Raw genomic sequence first — 20,378 nt, 5'->3', positions numbered from 1 at the left:
CATGGGGGGACCCCTGCCAGCCCCTCTGACTCCCCCCACTCCTCCAGCTCCCCTGACCCCTGCCTGCTTCCCCAGCCTGCCCCCCGCCAATATAGCTGCCCCTGGCATTGAGGTCAGTGGGGATCGCCCCCTGCCCAGCAGCACCTGCTTTTTTTTAACAAGTGCCATGAGCTGGGGCAGGCAGGGCAGCCATTGCCGGGCTGGGAGAGGGGCAGGGGATGGGCCTGCCTGATTTGGAGATTTGGAGAATCAGATTCAGCCAAACTGAATCGGGTTGGTGATTCAAATACCGAATTGAATCACTGTCCCCCAAATCAGCCAAATCCAAATCCAAAGCGAATACTAACCACCTCGCACAGGCCTACTGCACAGTAAGTGGCTTTTACACCGGTGTCTAGATGTGCAGAAATTACAGTGCAGCAATGCTGTGCATGGACTGACGTGGGATCAAATTTTGTCCCAAGTCAGTGCACACAAACAGGGTTACTGTGCAGCAAAGTGTCTACAGGTGCCTTACTGCGTGGTAACTACTCGGGCATAAATTTGCTACCTGCATGATGCATGGTTAATGCGCAGTATGGATGCACACGTGTAGACATGTGCCGGTACTGAGCAGTCATTGTTGGTTACTGCACAGTAACCTAAATTACTGAGCAGTAAAGGTGCATGTGCAGATGTACCTGCTGTATTTGTATTCAATGAGCAGTACTAAATCTTCCTCACATTAAAAGTATTTTTGGTGTAGAACTTCCATGGAAGGTCAACTTGGCTTGTAGCCAAATATATAGATCTAGATCTAGATATTCCTAACTATTATAATGGGAGGTAATGGCAGAGCAATGAAGGCATCTTACCATAGTGCCAGAAGTGCAAGCTCATGCCTTTGTCTGGTCTCAGGCTAAAGTTTGGCCCATGATCTAAATGTGCACATTATCATTCAGGCTAAAGGAAGAACAAAGGTAATTGAATAGGCTGCTAGCCACATTCTTTTGTCTGCCACTGACTGCTGAAACTGGCATGCCCTAATTACACTAACCGTATAGGTCTCTTGACTTAGGAGGGCCCTTTTTACAGAGAGTAGTGCTCTATAAATACCAAAGACAGAGAGATCTCTGTGTGTAGAGAGATTCCTTAAAACCAGAAGTAGTCAAATGCTCATTGGAATTTAATCAGTTGTATTAACATGCATAGATTTGTTTCATTTTGGTACATTCTACCAAAATGGTCACAAATGCAGAGGGTAAAACAGATGGTTCAGCTGTCAGCATTGTACAGAGAGAAAGAGAGTGAACACAATATATAATATAATGATTTTCTCCAAAGCAAACCTAAGACATCTAGTAGTTAAAGGGAAAAAAGAAATTAAAATAAAAGATAAAATGGTTTAGCAAGAACATATCAATTACCTGGCAAAAACCAAACAAAAAAAGCCTTGGTTTACATGAAGTATATATATATTGCCATAGTGCTCAATCTTTTGACCCTACAGGCCAAATGAGTGGCAGGGGGCCAGTCTGCAGGAACTAACATGTGCAGGATCAGGACTTATACCACCTCCACCTGGCCCCACGCACCAGAATGATGACAGCTCCATGAGCCAGATCTGGCTCAATAGAAGAAAGGTTGACCACTCCTGATATACTGTAATGTCAACCACTAAAAATAACACAAGAACCTGAAATTCAGAAACCAGAGTTAAATTTAACAAATACTGGATTTTTGAAAATGTGGACATTCTCAGTTAAAGTCACCAAAATTACCTTGATTCTGTCTTGGGATCAATGCCCTGAAAATAAGCAAAATCTCAGAGATGCTCCTATCTACCCACAAAATAGAGTTGGGAGTAGGATCATACTGGCCACATCCTCACAAGATGTTTACTGAGCAGTACCTCATTACTACTGCACAGTAGCATTGCGATGCATGAACCATGACATGATGCTACTGCGCAGTAGTAACAAGCTACTGCACAGTCAGCATCACCAGGAAGCTGTGTAGTGATGCTCCTGAATGGTAATTTACTGCAGTTATTTAGTACTTGGGTATGCAAGCACGAAATGACTGTGCAGTAACAACTGTGCAATCTGTGTCTTGTATAGACACAGTCACTGTGTCCAAGCTGCTTTGTGTATGTTCCAACTACATTGAGAGAATGACAAGAAAAGGAGCAAGTGGGTATCAGGCATTACTGGAAGTGGTCAGTATTTAAGAACAGGATTTAATGGACTGATATCACTTTGATAACATGGAGCATTAATTGATAATTAATTGATAAGGTGGATGCCGACCCTCTGTATAATGAACATTTCTTAGTTAGTGAACACAGCTACCTTTCCCCTAAGGTGGAACCGCTAATTGCCCAGCTATTTTCAGTAACTAGTAGATCTTAGAGAAGTCTGCAAGCTCCATATAATCCCCCCAGAAGCCTAGACTGCATGCACTCTGAAAGGTCCATAGCATAAAGGAACAGACGTGTGAAAAGTAGAGTCCTCACACTATCAGTCACCCCAGACAGCCACTAGAAACAGACTAGTTACAATTGCATTAGTCTTAATCAAATGAAAACAACTGCTCAGATGCTTGAAGAAAGAATGAAATTTATCTGCTGTGTCACTGTTTTAGAACATCTTGCTCTTTGCTTATATCAATAACCTTTGGTATACAATTCTAGCAAAAAAATGCCTTTTACTTCATTAGCTAGGGAGTTGATCTCTAATAGGTAGTTCATTTCCTACTTCCTGTGCTAAGTGACAGTGTATACACTGTAAAATCAAAGCCCTAGTATTTGTCTTACTGAAATACTAGCATCTCAAAAGTTGGTGGAGTGCAGACTATTTACTTAGTAGTCATAAATCAAAAAAATTCCAAGAGGATAGTTGTGGATAGGAAGTAACATAGTATGCAATACTCCTATGTAAGAAAACTTGAAATACTCTCTGTTGGTGTTTTAATGTACCTTGTAGTAGAATGGTCATTATTACCTTGAGGGGAATCCAGCTTTTACCTCTTTAGTCTGCATACCTGATTACCTTTCCTACAGGGAGTCTTCACTATAACTGAGTCTCTTAAAATCTAAAGTCTGTTTGTAATCCATATTTTCAGGTACTATTTCATTCTGAGAGAAGACAGAGCCCCTATTCCTTTCACAGTGACTGTGACTCCCTGTGATGTTCCCATTGAATGGAGCATACTGGTACACAAAACTTCAACAAATTTCCTTGGGAAAACAGCACATGGTAAGACCCAAATTAAAGGAACATTCAGTCTACCTGATTAGTGACAGAGGGAACTTACCTACTTTTAAAAAGTGTTGCCATGCTAAGAAATCTCAAAAACAAAACCAAACCAGCCTAGGTAGGCTTGAAAAGCTTGAAACAAATTTCTCCTGCTATAGATTAACCTTTTGGTTTAGAAAACTACGTACAATTCCATGGGTGACATCCTTTCCTATTGAAGTCACTGGGGCTTTTGCCCCTAGTTGGGCCAGAATTATACCTCAGATTGTTTCTGCTGCAGTTTCTCAGGTTAGTGGACAGGAAGGAAAAGGAAAGTATGTGGTCATCAAGGATCTTTGTTGAAAATTGCAAAAACCAAATTAAAAAAATTCCAAAATTCTCTGATTTAAAAACCTCAAATCCACATTTTCCTGCAATTTCAATTAATTTCAAATTCAGGCCAAATCCTAATCAAATAGGGCCCAGTTCGCACACCCCTAAAATGAGTTCTAAATACCTATATATTTTTGCATTTTATTTCTGTTTTTTTATCATGGAAGAGCTGAGCTCTCCATGTCAGAACTCACCCTTATATGCTGGTGCCCTGCCCCTGCCCATGCTGTTTCCCCTCAATCCCAACTGACAACCCCACCCCACTAGCCCGGTTGCTGCCCCTCATTCCCAATCTGCAGCCCTGTGGCCCTGACAATGCCCCTTGCTCCCAACCCACAGTCCCCCACAACCCTAGGGGAGTTGCTGCCCCTCACTCCCAAATGTAGCTTCCTGCCCCCTGCCCAGCCCTGCTGGAGGGGACCCCCAGCTGCCAGGGATACAGGACCAGGGCCAGTTCCCACAGCCCTTTGCCCCCCACGACCACTCCCAGTAGTGCCCAAGCCCCAGCTGCTATATGCAGGAGGCAGTGGCTACTTCAGACAGAGCAGAGTGTGGAGGCCAGCCCCCTCCCCTGCCAGTGGGCAGTATGGCTGGAACACAGATGAGCAGAGCCTGTGGGTGGGGGAAGGATGTGAGCTGCCCACTGCAGGGCTTAGGGCTTCCCACTCTCCTGCCCTCTGCTGAGGGCCTCTGTGGCCCAGTGGGCAGGACCCAGCATGGGAGGGCAGAGAGGCTCAATGTTGCCACTGCTGCCATCACTGCTACCACCAGAAGCCTCATGCCAGCCATGCTCCTATGGTGACAACCACCAACCCCAGTGCTGCCAAGTGGACAGGGGATACTTCAGCATGATAGGGCTCCTGGTGCAGGGCTCCTGGTGGTGGCAGCAGCAGCAGCACCAAGCCTCTCTGCTGTCTTGTGCAGGGTCCCACCCACTGGGTCACAGAGGTCCCTGGGGGGAGAGCAGCAGGGCAGCAGCTGTGATCCCTGCAGTGGGGAGCCTACATTTTTCCCCATCCTGTGCACACATCTGGGGTGGGGGGGTATCTGGGATGGGGAGGCAAGGGCCCCTCCCTGGGAGTGCACACAGTGATGGGGAGCCAGCCCCCTCACCACCCTCTGGACAATCCACCTGTAGCTTCATCCTGTTCCCCAGCCAGCTCCGCAGTCACGCACTCCCACCTGAGCCCTACCCCAGCTAAGCAGTGCCCCCAGCAAGGTTCTCTCTAGCCTGTTCACGTGCATGGCCATGCACAAAAAAAAATTATTGCCATGCAGTAGCACCCACTTGGAGAGGAGCTGGGCTGCGGCTTCCTGAAAACTTTGGGCACGGAGTGCGGAAGAGGCACCAAGGCCAGTGCAGGACACTTACCATCTCTGCTTCTCACTCCTCTGCTCCACTCCTCACTGCACCAGAATCTCCACAGGGAGTGAGAGTGGTGCAGGGCAGGCAGCTGGTGCTCTCTGAGCCAAGATGGGGGTGAAGGCAGGGACAGGGGCTGAGGCTGGGGCTGGGGCAGAGCCAGGCACTGCATGGGCTCTGCCAGGTATGGGTAACTGCTCCACTCCCTAGCCACTTCAGGTGACCTTTGCCCGACGCATCCCCTGCTCCTATGGCCATGCAGCACAGAGCTATTCCTACTATGGGAAAGATTTCCATGGTGCAGCAGCAGGGAGGGTGATTTTGACCCCCCACTCTAAATACGGTTCCTAGGGCTGGTGCCCTGCTTGTATCTCCTCAGTTAAGTTACTGGCGTTCAGCTAAATTCAGTTCCATCTATAACTTGCTTTTGTATCCAAAGAAGTTACCTTTACTGCTAAATTTAGGCCACATCAGAGCTGGGTTAAAGATGGTATATGCTCTTTATTTACAAGGAACTAAAATCATTATAGAAACCTTTTCAGGCATTCTTGGCAGAGAATCCTATCCTCAGCCACCAAGTTTTATGAATTCAGGAACAGACTGAAGCGGTGTGCTCACAGACTGAAGCGGTATACTCACAGACCAAAGTGGCATGCTCATGGATTGCTATGCCTTAGAGGGAACATTGGCCCCCAGCCCCAGCTGCCAACCCTGTCCCACTCCCTCATTGTGCGGGGCATCAATCTGTCTTCCTGCCCTGCCCCACCATTGCCTATGCCCCCCCATACTCTCATAGACTTATCTACAAGTAGTTGGGGGAGCTGCTGTCCACCACTGCCTCGCTGTATTGCTGACCACGTGCAGGTGTGCATACACACACATGCATGTGGTATCTACTGAGTCCTGCTCCTCCTAGCCCCAAATAGCCCCTTTCCAGCTGGAACTCTGATAGCCTGCAAGGGGAAACCCACAGTTTCCTGTGTTTTTCTCCTTTAAAGGAGAAAATCCACATTTTTCCGCAGTAGGCAGACAACCCTGGTGATCAAACGTATAAGTTCCAGTTGTAAAAATCCTCTTCTCATGCTGGACATTGTTCCTTCCACAACAGAAACATTCCTATCCACTTTGTGAAATGTAACAGTTGAAAGTGGTAGGGTTAACATTACAATTAAACTGTATTATCTTTGATTTTTACTTAGACATCTACAGGCTTTCAAAAAAGCATGGAAAACACAATGGTTACTCTCAGTTTCACAATTTGCAAGCTGAAATCCACTATGGCTAGGAACAAATGTTGCATATTTGCCTGGATGAATTATGTCTATGTCTATCCCAGAACAAAAATATCCTGGGATTGGCATGTACACACATCACCCTTCTAAACAGGGTTTAGTAAGTGGCTGATTGTGCTGCTGTTTTCCTGCCATCCATTCCATAATGCAATCCCAGGAAAACTGTGTGGACCTACTTTGCAGTATCCTAAAATGTACTGTTACTATCTCTTACCTGGGAAACATTTTTAGGATTTATCTCAGTTCAATAGACATGGATGTCTGTGTAGATTGAAGTTTGTCTTGGAATTAAGTGATTTAGCCCAGGATAAATGTGATGTCTGTTTGCAACCTTTAAACCCAAGGAGTTCAAACTACACAGAGGAGAAATTTCCATAAAAGTATCAAGAAAGCAGGGAAGAACATTCCAACTTCTTCTGTACATTGAGAATACTTGGGATGACTCTTTTTTTTTTCCTCATCATGATAATGTGCAGCAGGTGGGAGAATTTAGTTCATGTTTATTAGGCGTGAGTGAAGCTTCAGTTGCCAATTCAATTCGGAAAAGATTTGGCCTGATTCAGAGGCTGAATCATCAAATCCAAATCAAATCGGTAGACCAAAAAAACCCTTTGAATTGATTCAGAGCTTCCAAATTGATTCAGAAAAGAATTGGAAAATATTCACAGATTCAGAGATTTGGAAGGCAGTCTTTCAGGGGAACAGGAACTGAGAAGAGGGAGGGGGAGCAGGGGTGAAAGACTGACATCTGTAGCTGATCAGTAACTGTGATCTGTAGGAACTGTGAACTGGGATCTGTAGAGTCCCCTTCCAATCACAGTGCTCTAGCAGCGGGGTGTAGAAACAGCATATAAGCCCCAGCCTGCAGCCTTTCTGTCCCTTTTGTGAGCTGTTTCTGCCTGAGCAACAGTGTCTGAAAGGTACTGCTGGACTAGTTTGGTTTCCTAGTCAGTTTCCTGCTAGTTTCTGTTCTTGGAAAGGGTTGGATACAGCTTACTAATCATCCTTGCTTAGAATCCCTCTACTTATCCCTATGCAATCCATTTCTTTCAACTTTTTCTGCTCCCAAAGTCCTCATATTTATTCTTGTTATGTTTCTTTCCCCACACTTTAAAGGAAAGCTGTTTTCCCTGGCAGCGTGATCCATCACTGTACAGGAAAGCACATACATTACACACAAATACACACATACAGTACACAGGGAAGAAGAAGAGATATTAGACACATACAATAATCAGAGAGGAAGAAGAGATATTAATATTATTAATTACAAAGATATATTAATATTATGAATTACACAGACATACAGTAAAAACAACAGAAAAGACAAGATAGTAGTCAGACACACACAGTAATGAGAGAAGAAGAAGAGATATTAGTTACACAGAGAGAGAAGAAGAGATATTACAGCTGCACACACACAGAGGCATATTTTCCAGCACAGCAAAAATCAGTATGAAGCATGCTGGAAAGGCAAGTGCCTGGTCTTCTGGCAGTGGAGGGAGAGGGGCTAGAGGGGGTAGGGGAAGAGCTAAAGTTTCCCCAGCCCAAAACATAGATGCACCCTCTTTCCTGGCAGTGATGAGTTTTCTGCTGCCAGTGGAAGCAAGGAGGTGGGTGCAGTACCTGTCCCTGCACTGGCACCAACTCCTCCAACACCAGAAATAGGCACCAGCACCAGAATTACAGTCTCCTCCACCCCAATTTCATCTCCCACCATGAGCCTCCCAGTGCCAGAGGAGGAGCTGGATCTGGAAGCAGGGACCTGAGTGCCCAAGCAAAAGAAATTCTGGGGAACAAGGGGGAATGTGAGTTTGTGCCCCACACCCCTTAAATTTCCCCTAGACCCAGGTCTCCTTCTCTGGAAAGCACCTTGGAGGAGGTTGAGGTTGTGGAGGCAAGTGGCTCAGTTGAGTCAGCTCCTCCTGTTGTTGTGCCTCACCCTGATGAGGAGGGCGATAAGACAACATCCCCACCCTCAGCCCAGAAGCAGGGGGGTAGTGTCGTGTGGGATCATTTTGAGGTGGCAGATGATCCCAAGTATGCTATCTGCCAGCACTGTCAAAGGCAGATCAGCTGGGGCAAGGAGGTGAAGCACTTCACCACCAAAGTGATGCTGCTGCATCTCAGGAGGCAGTATCCCCTTGCCCTTTGTTCCTCCTCAGCCTGGCACCAGTGGGAGCATACCCAAAGGGAAGTCCCCCTCTTGCTGCAATGCCCCCATTCCCCCAAAGCAGAGGCAGGCCACCCTGGACTGGTGGGGGAAAGCTTCAGACAAAGCAGGGTGTATTGCAAGGTCAAGCGAGGTCACCCAGACCACTGGGGAGATACTTGCTCTGGATGGCCAGCCTTCCTCCTTCGTTGAGTGGCCAGGGTTCAGGCACTCATGGCCCCATCCTTCCAAGTGCCCACATGCACCACCTTTAGCAGGATGGTGGTGCTCTCCCTGTATGAGGCATGCACAGAGTACTTGAGGGAGGAGCTGCACAAGGCAGGTCCACAGGTAGCCTCACACTTCACCTTGGACATCTGGAGCAGCCAGGGTGGAGATCATGCCTACCTCTCCCTCACAGGGTACTGATGCAATCAGTCAGGCCATGGGTGGGCTCTCCTTCAAGCTGGGGTGATGAATGACTCCCAAAATGAGATCATGGTGGCCATGAACTGCATGGTGCAGGGGTGGCTCATTGGGCAGGGTGAGCTCACCCATGGAGTCATGGTCACCGACAATGGGGCCAATATGGTCAAGGTGGTCCATAATGCCAACTTTCTTGGCATCCGCTGTGTGGCACACAAGCTGCATAATATAGTCAGGGATGCCTTGGAGGTGGGCAGGGCTCCCAGTGAGGGTGCCATTAGTACCACCCAGCTGATTTCAAAATGCAGGAAGGTGGTGGGCTACTTCCACAACAGCATCAAGGTGGGCAAGATGCTGCAAGACAGACAGGCAGAGCTGAACATCCTGCAGCACAAAACCATGCAGGTTTTGGAGACTCGGTGGAACTCCACATACCTGATGCTGGAAAAGCTGGTGGAGCAGCAGAAGGTCATGCATGAGATGGCTTTGCTCAGGAAGCTTGGGATCAGTGCCCCCCTTAACAAAGTGGAATGAGATGCCATCTGCCATATATTGGTGGTCCTCAAGCCATTCCTTGAGGCCACTGAGACCCTCATCACTGGTGATGCCCTCCTTAGCCAGGTGATCCCTGTAGTCAAGGAGCTTGAGAACCAAATGAAGAAGTTCCAAGGGATTGATGTTCCTGGCTGGGGCAAGTTGCTTTCACCAGAGATGTAGCCACTGGGGAAGCAGCTGAAGAAGGGCATCAAAAAATGGCTGGCTCCCTTGCAGTCCAGTACAGTCCACGTGCTGGTGGGCATGTGCAACCTGAGGGCGAAGGGGAGCATGTGCAACACCAAAACACTTGATCACTGGATGGAGATGCTGGTGAACAGTGTCAGGAAGGCAGAAGGGTGGAGGCAAGGGGATGTGGAAGAGGGAGATCCACTTTTCCATGCCAGCACTCCCAGCACCAGCCAGTCTCCTCCATGCCAGCCACTGCCAATGTGGGCCAAGGGAATGGCTTCAATGTTGGGGTCCAGAGACACCAGACCCCAGCCTCAGGCAGGTAGCACCAAGGATTCAGTGGCTACCTATCTCATCAAGGACATGGAGAGACTGGATTGTGACCCCTTGGCCTATTGAGCAAGCCGCAGCCAGATGTAACAGAATCTAGCCACGGTTGCCCAGGAACACCTGTCCTGTCACCGAACAGTGTTCCAAGTGAGAGGTTTTTCAGCTTTGTTGGGGATGTTGTGACACCCCACTGCACCTCCCTGAATCCTGGTTTGGTGGAGCAGCTGGTGTTCCTGAAGGTGAACTTCCCACTGCTGGGGTTTCCCAAGCTCCACCTACAAACGGAGTGCGTGCCACCCTCCACACTCCATCCGCACCTATTTCCTTTTTTTTTTTTTAACCGTTTAATGTCCCACTCTCAGAGCTCACCAACCAGCAGGTGAAGAACATATCCCTGCTGAGCTCCTGTGCCAGGATGAACTTGGAGGTATGAGATGGGGCTATGGGGAGGGAGGAGGCCCCAGGTCCCAAGCATGACCTAAAACTGCGCCCTGCCAGTTGCAAGGCCTGGTGGGACTGCCAGCAATGCAGCAGCCCCAGGAAATGCCAGGACTGAGGATCTCCCTGGTGAAAGGCAGGTAGGAGGTACCTTATTATCTCTAGCCACCACATGTATGCACAGTCCTGGATGGGGAAAGCCCAGACCTGTAAGATCTTTGAAGGCTTGAGGTTTGCTGGTTGCAGTGGACTTGTGAGGCTCCAGGTGAGCTTAGCTGCCTGGGATGCTATTTTCAAGGCATGGACTTTCAGATTTAAAACCCTTCGTCAGGCTGAGGAAACATCTAGTGGCTGTGTGTGTGCTCTTCCTGGATGGAAGGAATAGCAAAGAAGCCAGAGGCTGGCATGCATACAAACAAAGCCAGTCAATAAAAATGGAAATGGAGGCATCGGGTGGTGAGAGACAGGCTAGGATAGTGGAGAAGGGGAATGTAGCAGGTAAAAGTGGAGAGGTACCTGGGGAATCAGATGCCAGGCAGGTTGTAGTGTGTCAAAAATCCAATGTCTATATTGAGTCCATGAGTTTCTGCATCTAGGAGACTGATACAGTGAAGTTCATAGGCCTGTCTGTGAAAAGTGGTTTGTAAATTCCCTTTGAGGATCAGGACTGAGAGACTGGAGACAGAGTAGTTTTCTTGTGAGAAATGTGCCCCTACAGGTAGTTGGGTATTCTTGTCTGTAATAGATTCTGGTGTGCAGTTTGTGGGGGTACTGGAGATATGTTGGCAGGTTTTGCATTTCTTGTCATGGCATGGTCTGGATCCATTTGGTGTGTTTGGGGCTGTAGAAAGTTGGCTCCTAGTAATGAGGTTAGCGAGGTTCAGTGCTTGTTTGAATTTGAAAACCACGTTTCAGAGGGGCCTATGAACTTCACTTCATCAACCTCCTAGATACAGAAAATCCTGGATTCAATACAAACATTGTATTTATGACACACTACAACCTGCTTGACATCTGACTCCCCAGGTACCTCTCCACTTTTACCTGCTATATCCCCCTTCCCTCCTACCCTAGCCTGTGTCTCACCCCCTGATGCCTCCATTTCCATTTTCACTGACTGGCTTTCTTGCCTGCATTGCATACCAGCCTATGGCTTCTTTACTATTCCTTCCATCCAGGAAGAGCTAGATTCTTCCTTAGCCTGACGAAGGATTTTTAAACCTGAAAGCCTGCAAAGAAGAATTTCTCCAATTATTCCGTTGGTCTAATAAAAGATATCAGATTGACCCTAAGAAGCTTTTCTGGGCTATGTCTTTAGACCAACAGATACAACCTACACCCCTTAACACACACAAGTGACACGAGTTTGCTTTCAGAAGTTTAAGGAGCAGTTTCACAGAAACCCCTGCACCACTCTGCCTGAAACCCGGCAGGCCTCCCTCATGCCCACACAAGGAGCTATGTATATGGCAGGACAGGACAGCCATTTAATGGTCTGCTCTCAGAGCTGGAAGTGGCAGTTTAGTTTTTCACCAGTCAGCAGGGGAAGAACATTTCCCTGCTGAGCTCCTGTGCCAGGAAGAACTTGGAGGTATAAGGGCTAGGGCTAGAGCTATATGCGGAAGAGGAAGTGCAATTTCCCAGAAGCCACCTATCCCCTTGAAACCTGTCAGGCTTCGTGGTCTCAGCAGGGACTACCATCCCTGCAGGTTTCATTCTGCTGTGCCTTAACACACACACAAAGTCATACATCACAAGTTTTGCTTGTCAGCACCTTGAGGTGAATTATCCCAGACACCCCTGCACCTATGTAGTTGAAACTTACCAGGCTTCATGCCCTCAGAATGGGCTACCATCTCTGCTGTTTTCATACAAATCTGCAAAAAAATGACAAAGTTATAGGTATTTCAGTGATTCCCCCATTATAGTCTATGGCCGAATCTCCAAATCGCTCCAAATCAGCACTGAATCTTCCTAAGCTGATTCGGCCAAATCAATTTGAGACAGTGATCCAAATCTCTGAATCAAATCACTGTCCTCTGAATGGGCTGAATCTGAATCAAATACTTCCCTATTTGCGCAGTCCTAATGTTAATTCAATTTCCCCAGGAATACAGTGGATTAGCAAAATGAACACGGGGCAACTACAGCTATATTTACTTCAGGGTAGAGGAGGTGGTTAGCCTTCTTAGTCTGAAGTCAGGCAGAAAGTAGGGCAGGTTGACACAACAGAGTAATTAGTTCAAATAATGGGTTCATTCATAGCATCTGATGAAGTAGGCTGTTGCCTGCAAAAGCTCATGACTGAAGTCTTAAGGTGCCACCTTGCCCTACCTTTTTCAAGTTATAAGAAAATTCTGTTCTCCTTCATAACTTCCAGAATTATTTGTTTTGAGCTACTAATTTTAAATGTATATTAAAAATGTGAAGTTTCCATAAATAAAATGTTAATTAGCAAACAGAATCAGTTAATAGTGAGCTCACTGGCATTCCTTCAAAGCGTCCAGCTTTTCCTAGTCATAGGAGGCATACAGTAGTGTAAAATACAATAAAAAATCCCTCAGGTTGCATAAAATATCAGACTCTTTAAAGTAAAATATGGGAAAAGCCTTTGACTGCAAGAGAAAAAAATGTAATGACATCAGGTGCTACATAGGTTAAAAAAATTGCCATTTGGGTTTTTAAATTATAATCCATTTAAAAACATTCATTTATCTTTGCAACATTAAAAAACACGTGACTTATTTTTTACTGTAATAAACGTAGCAGCATTAATAATGTTTTATTTTTAATTGATTTTTTTAGGAAGGGGGAAAGCAGAATGATATATGAATAAGAAAACTGAAAACTTAAGTGATGTGTTTGTGTTTGAGCATGATAGGAAAACAAATTACAAATTGGCTTTTCACCTGCAGGTAATTATGACACTCAAGACATCTCAAAATCTCAAAAGATCCCAAACTCAGTGTCCACTGTTTTTAATTATAAAGGAAATTCTGCGGAAACTTATGTGGGTATGACTTCTTTTTCTGCCATCTATCTGATAGAGTTCCTATCAACTGAGAGAGACACACACATTACAGTGTACCTAACATCTGACATAACATCTGGGCATCTTTACCCAGAACTCCCAATGGATCCACTTATAGATGTGGTTGGTATTGGACATACAGTTGTGACTCTAGCTTGGAAACATAGCCCATCAGTACTGCAGCATAAAGAAAACATCCAGTATTGTATTCTAGTTAATGAAAAGCACAACTACAAGAGCTTATGTGTGGCAGAGACAGCTATCAGATCATCTGGGATAAAATTGCCACCAACATTATCTCTGTCTCTCTCTCCAGATCTTCTAGATTCTCAACAGGTAATGATAGTGTCCAAGCAAGAATTAAGTGTCATCAACAAGCTCAATAATGGGGAAGTCAGGCAGATATGCATGGGCACCATGAACACCTATACAGTGACCAACCTTAGTCCCAGCACACAGTATTACTTTGATATTTTTGTGGTTAACCTCCTCACCAATGCCAGTGCTGCCTACACTGGAACATTTGCAAGAACACTTGAGGAACCTGACCCTAAAGTTACTGAGCTGAAGGATGGGAAGATAATTCACCTCACCCTGGACAAGAAAAACTGGAAGTTCTACAATTTGCAATATCAAGCTAAACACAAGAGAGTCCAATTTACCTTTTGGTCTTGTAGTGGCCAAATATCGGTTCAGATAACAAGGAACCGTAAAATAGTGGCATCAGAAAACTTTGCAGGCCTGAGACTTTTCTCACTGAAAGGAAAACTAATGGACACATATTTGGTACAAGTGAGGTCAGTGGAACAGTCTAATACCTCTGTGAAAGTTCAAGTATCCTCTCACATCCACAAGCCCTTATTCTCAGCTCTACCAGACAGTTTAAAAATCAAGTCCTTTAGTAAGCTGAGGACCTGCAATTCTGTTACCATTGCCTGGCTGGGACCACAAAAGCAGAGCAAGTACTGTGTGTACAAGAAAAGGATTGAAGAAGATCAAGTCTGGACAGAGGTGAGGAGTACAGACAGGTGCTCAGGACCAGAATCTAGGAACAAATATGAGAAAGTGCTGTGCAAATATTTCTATGACAGAAATCTACAAAGAGCAGTTGCCACAGAGACCATCAAAGGGCTGGATGCAGGGACTCTTTACCTGTTTGGTGTTTGCCTAATTGGACCTTCTGGGATTCCAGTCAGGTATCACAGTAGAGTGGTGAAAACCAGGAAAAAATGTTGAGGATTCTTTAAGAAATGTGTGGTAGATGAATGCAGAAGAGAAAAGCACAACCATTTCCAATGGTCTGTGCAGTTCAAAATATGATAGAGCACAGAAAACAGTTTTTAAAGATGGAAGATTTGTCAGGAAAGAATTGTTTCAGCTGTCTAGAGAATTAGGCTAGCACTTGCATCTTATTTCCTATATAAGCTTCTCATCAAAAACAGTAGTCAACTAAATACAATCAAACATTTGTATTCAAGGAGCTTACCTTGGAAACTGCAAGAAATCAACTGGAAAGACATGAGCTAAAATGGATCTGAAATCAAATAATACGTGTTATTAAATGTCTTTCAAAGAACAGTCACCCGTTACATTAGAATACCACACTGTTTCCACTTTGTGTACCAGATTGCTGTTAATAAGGTAGTAAGAAGTCCAGCCAGACAGACTGTTTTTGACAGATTGACTTCTCCCTCCTAGCTGAGATGTATGCTCATGAGATTGAATTGACAGCTGAGTGGTATTGCTTTAGATCCTTATTAGACACAAAGATACCAGGTTGCTACCAGCCCCATGTTCTAGTCTAGTGTGAGAGACAGGAGACTCCCCAAAATAGCAGTTGTCCATTATCTGCATGTTTGCTTTGCATAGAAGTTGATTAGTTTTAAAGATAAATTTGATTCACAAAGTTTGGGCCTGGCAGTGGATCTGTATCAGAGTCTCCTTGTTTCAAAACAGTTTGCTGTTTATGTCCATATGGAGAAGGATTTCAGTATGGAATTTTTCAGGAAGGGAAAGATTTTGATCTGCAGTACTAGAGTGAATGCCCATTTCCATTCTCGTTTGTCTTTATTTATACTGTACATGTCTTGTATACACACTGGTGGCATGGAAACATTTCAGCTGGAGATGCTAACACTGCATATATCTGCCATGTATTTGTCTATTGACATTTAACATATTTTTTATCTTGGCAAACAGTAAACTGACATAATGCTGCTCTAAATGAATTTTCTTTAGTGCTTTAATAAATATAGTATTTCCTGCAGTAAGATAGGAAAAGCTGAAAATATTATCACCAATACCTTCCCGTCTCTAAAGAGGAATTTCCTGACCCCTTCAAATGACCAGACCTATGCAATTTTCTGCCTGGATTATTTTAATCTTATCAAAGAGCATATCTGAATGGGATCTGCCAAACCCTTCAAACCACTGCAAAGCTTTTCTCAGAGAATATGCTGGGTTTATACATTTGTTTTTTCTTTATTGTAGTATGTGTTAGACCCCGACTCCATGCGGCACCCAGCGACTAGGGAGATGACAATCCAATTGCTCATGGATCCTGTTACTCATTAGCCAGAGTTACACCAGCACACATTTCTTGCAACAGCTTTATTCAGAACGGAGACAGCTTTGGGAGAGCTCCCTCACAGACACAGCCTGTGAAAATGGGGAGCAGACCTGAAAATTAGTTCTTTTTACATTTTATACACTGTGGTTCATCCTCATTAACATTTACTCCACCTTGGTCCCTCCTTTGGTTCCACCCATATCTCTGCCTCTGTTTACTGTTTACTTCTTTAACATGTAATTGCCTATGCATTTCATTCATTTACATGCCTCTCTGCTAAGAGCTCATGCTCAAGACTTTGACCCCGGCTTCCTCTGGTCACTTGCTGGTTCTTTCTGATGTCTTGCTGACTCCTTCTTTATCTCCAAGGTCTTGCTTCTGCTTTATCTCCTGACAATAACTGGTGGGCTGCATCTTGTTCTTCTTACACCATATATCCTACACACTACCCCATTGTTAGGAAGCTGCTTGCTTAAGCATTTGCAAAGTTACTTTTAATATATCATCCTGCCTTGTGATCAGCAGCTCTGCTGAGACACAGAAAAAAGCCTTATTCAGCTGCAAATCCGGTGCTCCCCAAGATGCAAATATTGTCACCCTAACAGTATGGATAAAAAATGTCTATAGGAAAGCCTGATAAACAGATGTGTTTGTCTCAGTTTCTGTGCTTATCCAGTTTAAATGCTAGAAAAAGTAAACCATAAGAGATTTTTGAAAGGAAAAAAATCATTCAGAAAAAAAATTCATTTGTAAATATGCTCACTCTCACCTACCACCAGAAAGGATGTCAAACATGAACTCTTGGAATATCTACATTTTAAATACAGAGAAGCTTAACATGCTTAAAGACCTGGATATTTCTACAGAAAAATGATCTCTATTTGCTTTTTCTCTGAAATTAAGCAAAGCATTAAATTCCATGGCATATTAATTTATCAAACATTTTACGTAACAGAATTTCCTTTATATTAAAGGAGCATCAAGATTTCTACTTATTGTTAATTATTACTTATATTATAAGAATGCTCGAAGAAGTCAGTGATGCTCCACTGTACTGGATGATACACAAATGTACTTCATAAGACAGTTCCTCCCCTGAAGACTTTACAACTAGATAATTGTTGGCACTGGATTTATGACCCAGTCTTGATACCTTGTTCCAGGTGGACCCAAATCCTCAGACCAACCCTGACTTCTTCCATTTGACAGTAGGCAAATGTTATTGCTACACAGTAATAGCAGATAAGAGTAATGCAGGCAAGCTAACAAAGTAACACTTCCCCTTCCCAATTATCTACCCATTCCAGGGTTCCACAGAGGGATGGTATGCCTAGCCAGTACCTGAGCACCACTCTGTGGTTGTTTGCCTGAATGTCAGATGTCAGCAGTCTTGGAGGTTGAGGGCCAATGCCCACCTTTCCCTCCCCACTACAGTGGGGTGAACGAGACAGGCCAGTGGTGAACTCTGTGCCCAGGGCGGCCTCAGGATCCCCCATGATGCTCTGAAAATCCCTCCTTTTGTATTCTTCTCCTGATGACCCTTCATTTCCAGGCATCATTTATTGGTTTCCCTGTGGTCACCATACTGTCCATGTTCTGTTCCGTCAGCACAATTCTTTGTTCCCACAAACCCATCACATGCATACATCTTAATTTGTTAATTTATCAGCATCTTAATTTGGGCATCCCTGGCCTCCTAATGTGGTGAGTCCACCAAAACTGGAAATCCAAGATGCTTTGCAGTTGGTCACTGTGATGTAATGCCAATGCTGCAGGGTTCCTTATCTTTTGTTATGGCTTTTCAGGGAAAAATGAATGTTTTCAATTTCCCAAGATGTACGTGCCTGTTTGTCTGCTAGCTTCAGACAGAGTGTCTACTGAAAGACTGAGAATGTGAAGCTGTCACAGACAGACTTTTATAAAACAATTAACTTTTGCCATTCCCCTGCACTATTGTTCTAATTCAGTATTTACTCTTCCTACAAGCCAATTCCTAAAAGCAAATCTCTAAATATCATTTTCTGACTATCAATAATGACACAACAATGGGCAAGAGTAACAGTTGCCCAACAGTTTCTTTGGGCTTCTTATTTGTGAACACAAATATGTTCAACCCCCAGTGCACAAGTGTCAATACAAAGGACAACCCTAGTGTCGGTAGCAGAGTCGTGGCTTTAATTATGCTTTGCACAGCCAAAGGTAATTATATATTTTGAATAACAAAGTTTAGGGACCACATTCTTAGGAGGTTACAGAAGGAGAGAAGCCTCTTAACTGTTGCTATCTGAAGCTAGTCCTTTGAGGATTTGGGAGAAGGCATTCCCTTCACTTAAAAAATGTGCCACTGTTCATACCTGAGCCCATACCTGACCACGGTTACAACATAATATGGAAGATATCATTTCACTTACCAAGTGAATATTTTGCAATCCTTGCCCTTTTTTTATGGCCCTGTCCTCAAAAGTCTTGAAGTTATATCTAAATAATAAGCAACTACAGTTTACCTAGATGACATGCATGCATGCATGCATGCATGTTCTACAAATGTTTGTAATAACAATAGTAAGAGAAAGACTTAAGAAGGTCTACTTAATTGTTTCTAACCAACACTTAGAATACCACCCTTAATCTGCCACAATGTCTGTGGCTAGGGATAGACATTCAAAAAGCCTGAGCCTGAATTGATTCAATTTTCACAGTTTAGTCCAACCTGGCTAGACTGAACTGGTTTGCAACTGCACAGACATCCCCTCTGGACTGAAGAAATGCAGGCACATGCCTGCAATCGCTCAGGCTAGAAGCCAGGAAGTGCTAGAACAGCCCTCCCTTCCCTTCTATGATGCTGAATTGAGGGGGGGGGCATGACCAGGCCGCAGCAAAACGCTCTGATTAGGGAAGGGTTGCCCCCTCCCCAGCTGCTCCTGACCAGTGAGGCAGCCAGCAGGGAGTTACACAGCATTTAGTTAAATAGCAGGGAGTTACACAGGAAATAGCGCAGCATTTAGCACCCCATCAGGAAAACAAAAGCCTCTCCCATTAGTTCAAGCTCTTCTTAAACAACTTTTTCCAAGGAAAGAATGGAGGGACATTACCAGCTGACCTGCTGATTATCTCCACAAAGCCCTAAGTGAATACTGTCCTGTCTGCCTTTGTCTTGTCTGCCTTACATAGACACAGCATTAGCTAGCATACCACATGCTGGCTATGGTCCCTGCAGTGGGAAAGGGGAGGTGGGGAATCCCTGCTTGAGCAGGGAGTGGTGGGGGTGTAGGACAGGGAGAAGCCAGACAGACACTGCTGTACCTGCTGTCTCTGCTGGAACTCCAGCCAGGGAGCAGAGAGGATGGGCCAGCCTAGCTCTGGAGCAGACAGCCCACCCCAGGGCTGCAAAGCATCTGGGGTGCTGGGTGACTCTGGTTTAATTTAAACCAGGAAAGGGTCTGGGGCAGACATTACATAAACTGGTTTGACCCAAATCAGTTAAGTCTTATACTATGTGTCACGCCCAGATGCCAGTGCACCCTTGACCTGTGAGCCTGGGTTGGTATGACCGGCTTGGCGTGAGGGGGGATTTATGACTGGACAGATGGGTGTTAATGGCAAGCAGGAGTCAGATAGTCAGATGGTTTAAAGTGCATTGGTTACACAGAAAGTTTATTTTACTTACGCTACTGATGGCTTGCAGCGTAGGCAGAAGCAGTTGATTTTTTAGTTACAGCATGCAGATGTTCTGTCACCCAGTGATTACAGTGGGTTGCAGACTTGCTGAGTCCAGGTTTCAAACAGTTTATACAAATTACTACGGTCTGCAGATTACCGAGAGCTCTTGATGAGAGGGATGTACGAAAGATAAGATAAGACGAGCGAGAAAGATAAGACGACACGAGCCCGCAAAAACGGGGGTACTCCTGAATCAAGGTCGCAGGCAGAGAGATAAAGTTTGTGAATAATTTTTTTTACAAACTATTCTTTCTGGGGGTGTACTCCATTCCCTTGGGAATGCTCCGAGATCTCTGCTTTGGGCGGAAGTTCTTTCAAAGTTATAGGAAACAAAATAGCCAATAATAATACGCCTGGCATGAATAATTAACAGGTTGGCACTTGTGCTTTCTTTGTTTTCTCAAGCTTCATAAAAGGGGGCTATATTTTTGCTTGGGTGCTACTGGTCCTATTTGGTCACAAGAAGGCAAGCATAGTATATTATTTAATTTTACAACTTCACTAAAGTAGTTTCATTTTTATCTGGTCACTATAGGTACGGTATCTCTTTTTGACGTCACGGTACTAGGCTGCAATTTGTTCAAGGTTAGTGTCTCTCTCGTATGAGAGGCTCAAGTAATTTGAAATGAGGCACAGACAGGGGTGTGAATATGCAGCACTGTTACAAACTAAAAAATAATAGTGTGAGACTACAATTACAGAGTTTGTTGTGCTAGCCTCTGA

General features: G+C 44.8%; 1 protein-coding gene across 1 annotated transcript in view; it reads left to right on the top strand.

The window, feature by feature from the left end:
- Positions 1–15,888, top strand: part of LOC109287287 (protein NDNF-like) — a 19,977-nt gene extending 4,089 nt beyond the window's left edge. The window contains exons 3-4 of the mRNA XM_019502215.1: positions 3,103–3,236; positions 13,251–15,888. Coding sequence (XP_019357760.1) covers positions 3,103–3,236; positions 13,251–14,602 — 1,486 coding nt within the window. The 3' untranslated portion in view covers positions 14,603–15,888. The remainder of the gene's footprint in view (positions 1–3,102; positions 3,237–13,250) is intronic.
- Positions 15,889–20,378: the final 4,490 nt, after the last annotated feature.

The sequence above is a fragment of the Gavialis gangeticus genome, unplaced genomic scaffold (genome assembly GCF_001723915.1).
Source record: "Gavialis gangeticus isolate Ggan-Ray unplaced genomic scaffold, GavGan_comp1, whole genome shotgun sequence".
In the NCBI taxonomy this organism is placed as follows: Eukaryota; Metazoa; Chordata; order Crocodylia; family Gavialidae; genus Gavialis; species Gavialis gangeticus.
The sequence above is the reverse complement of the archived record's forward strand: the minus strand, read 5'-3'. Positions and strand labels throughout refer to the sequence as shown.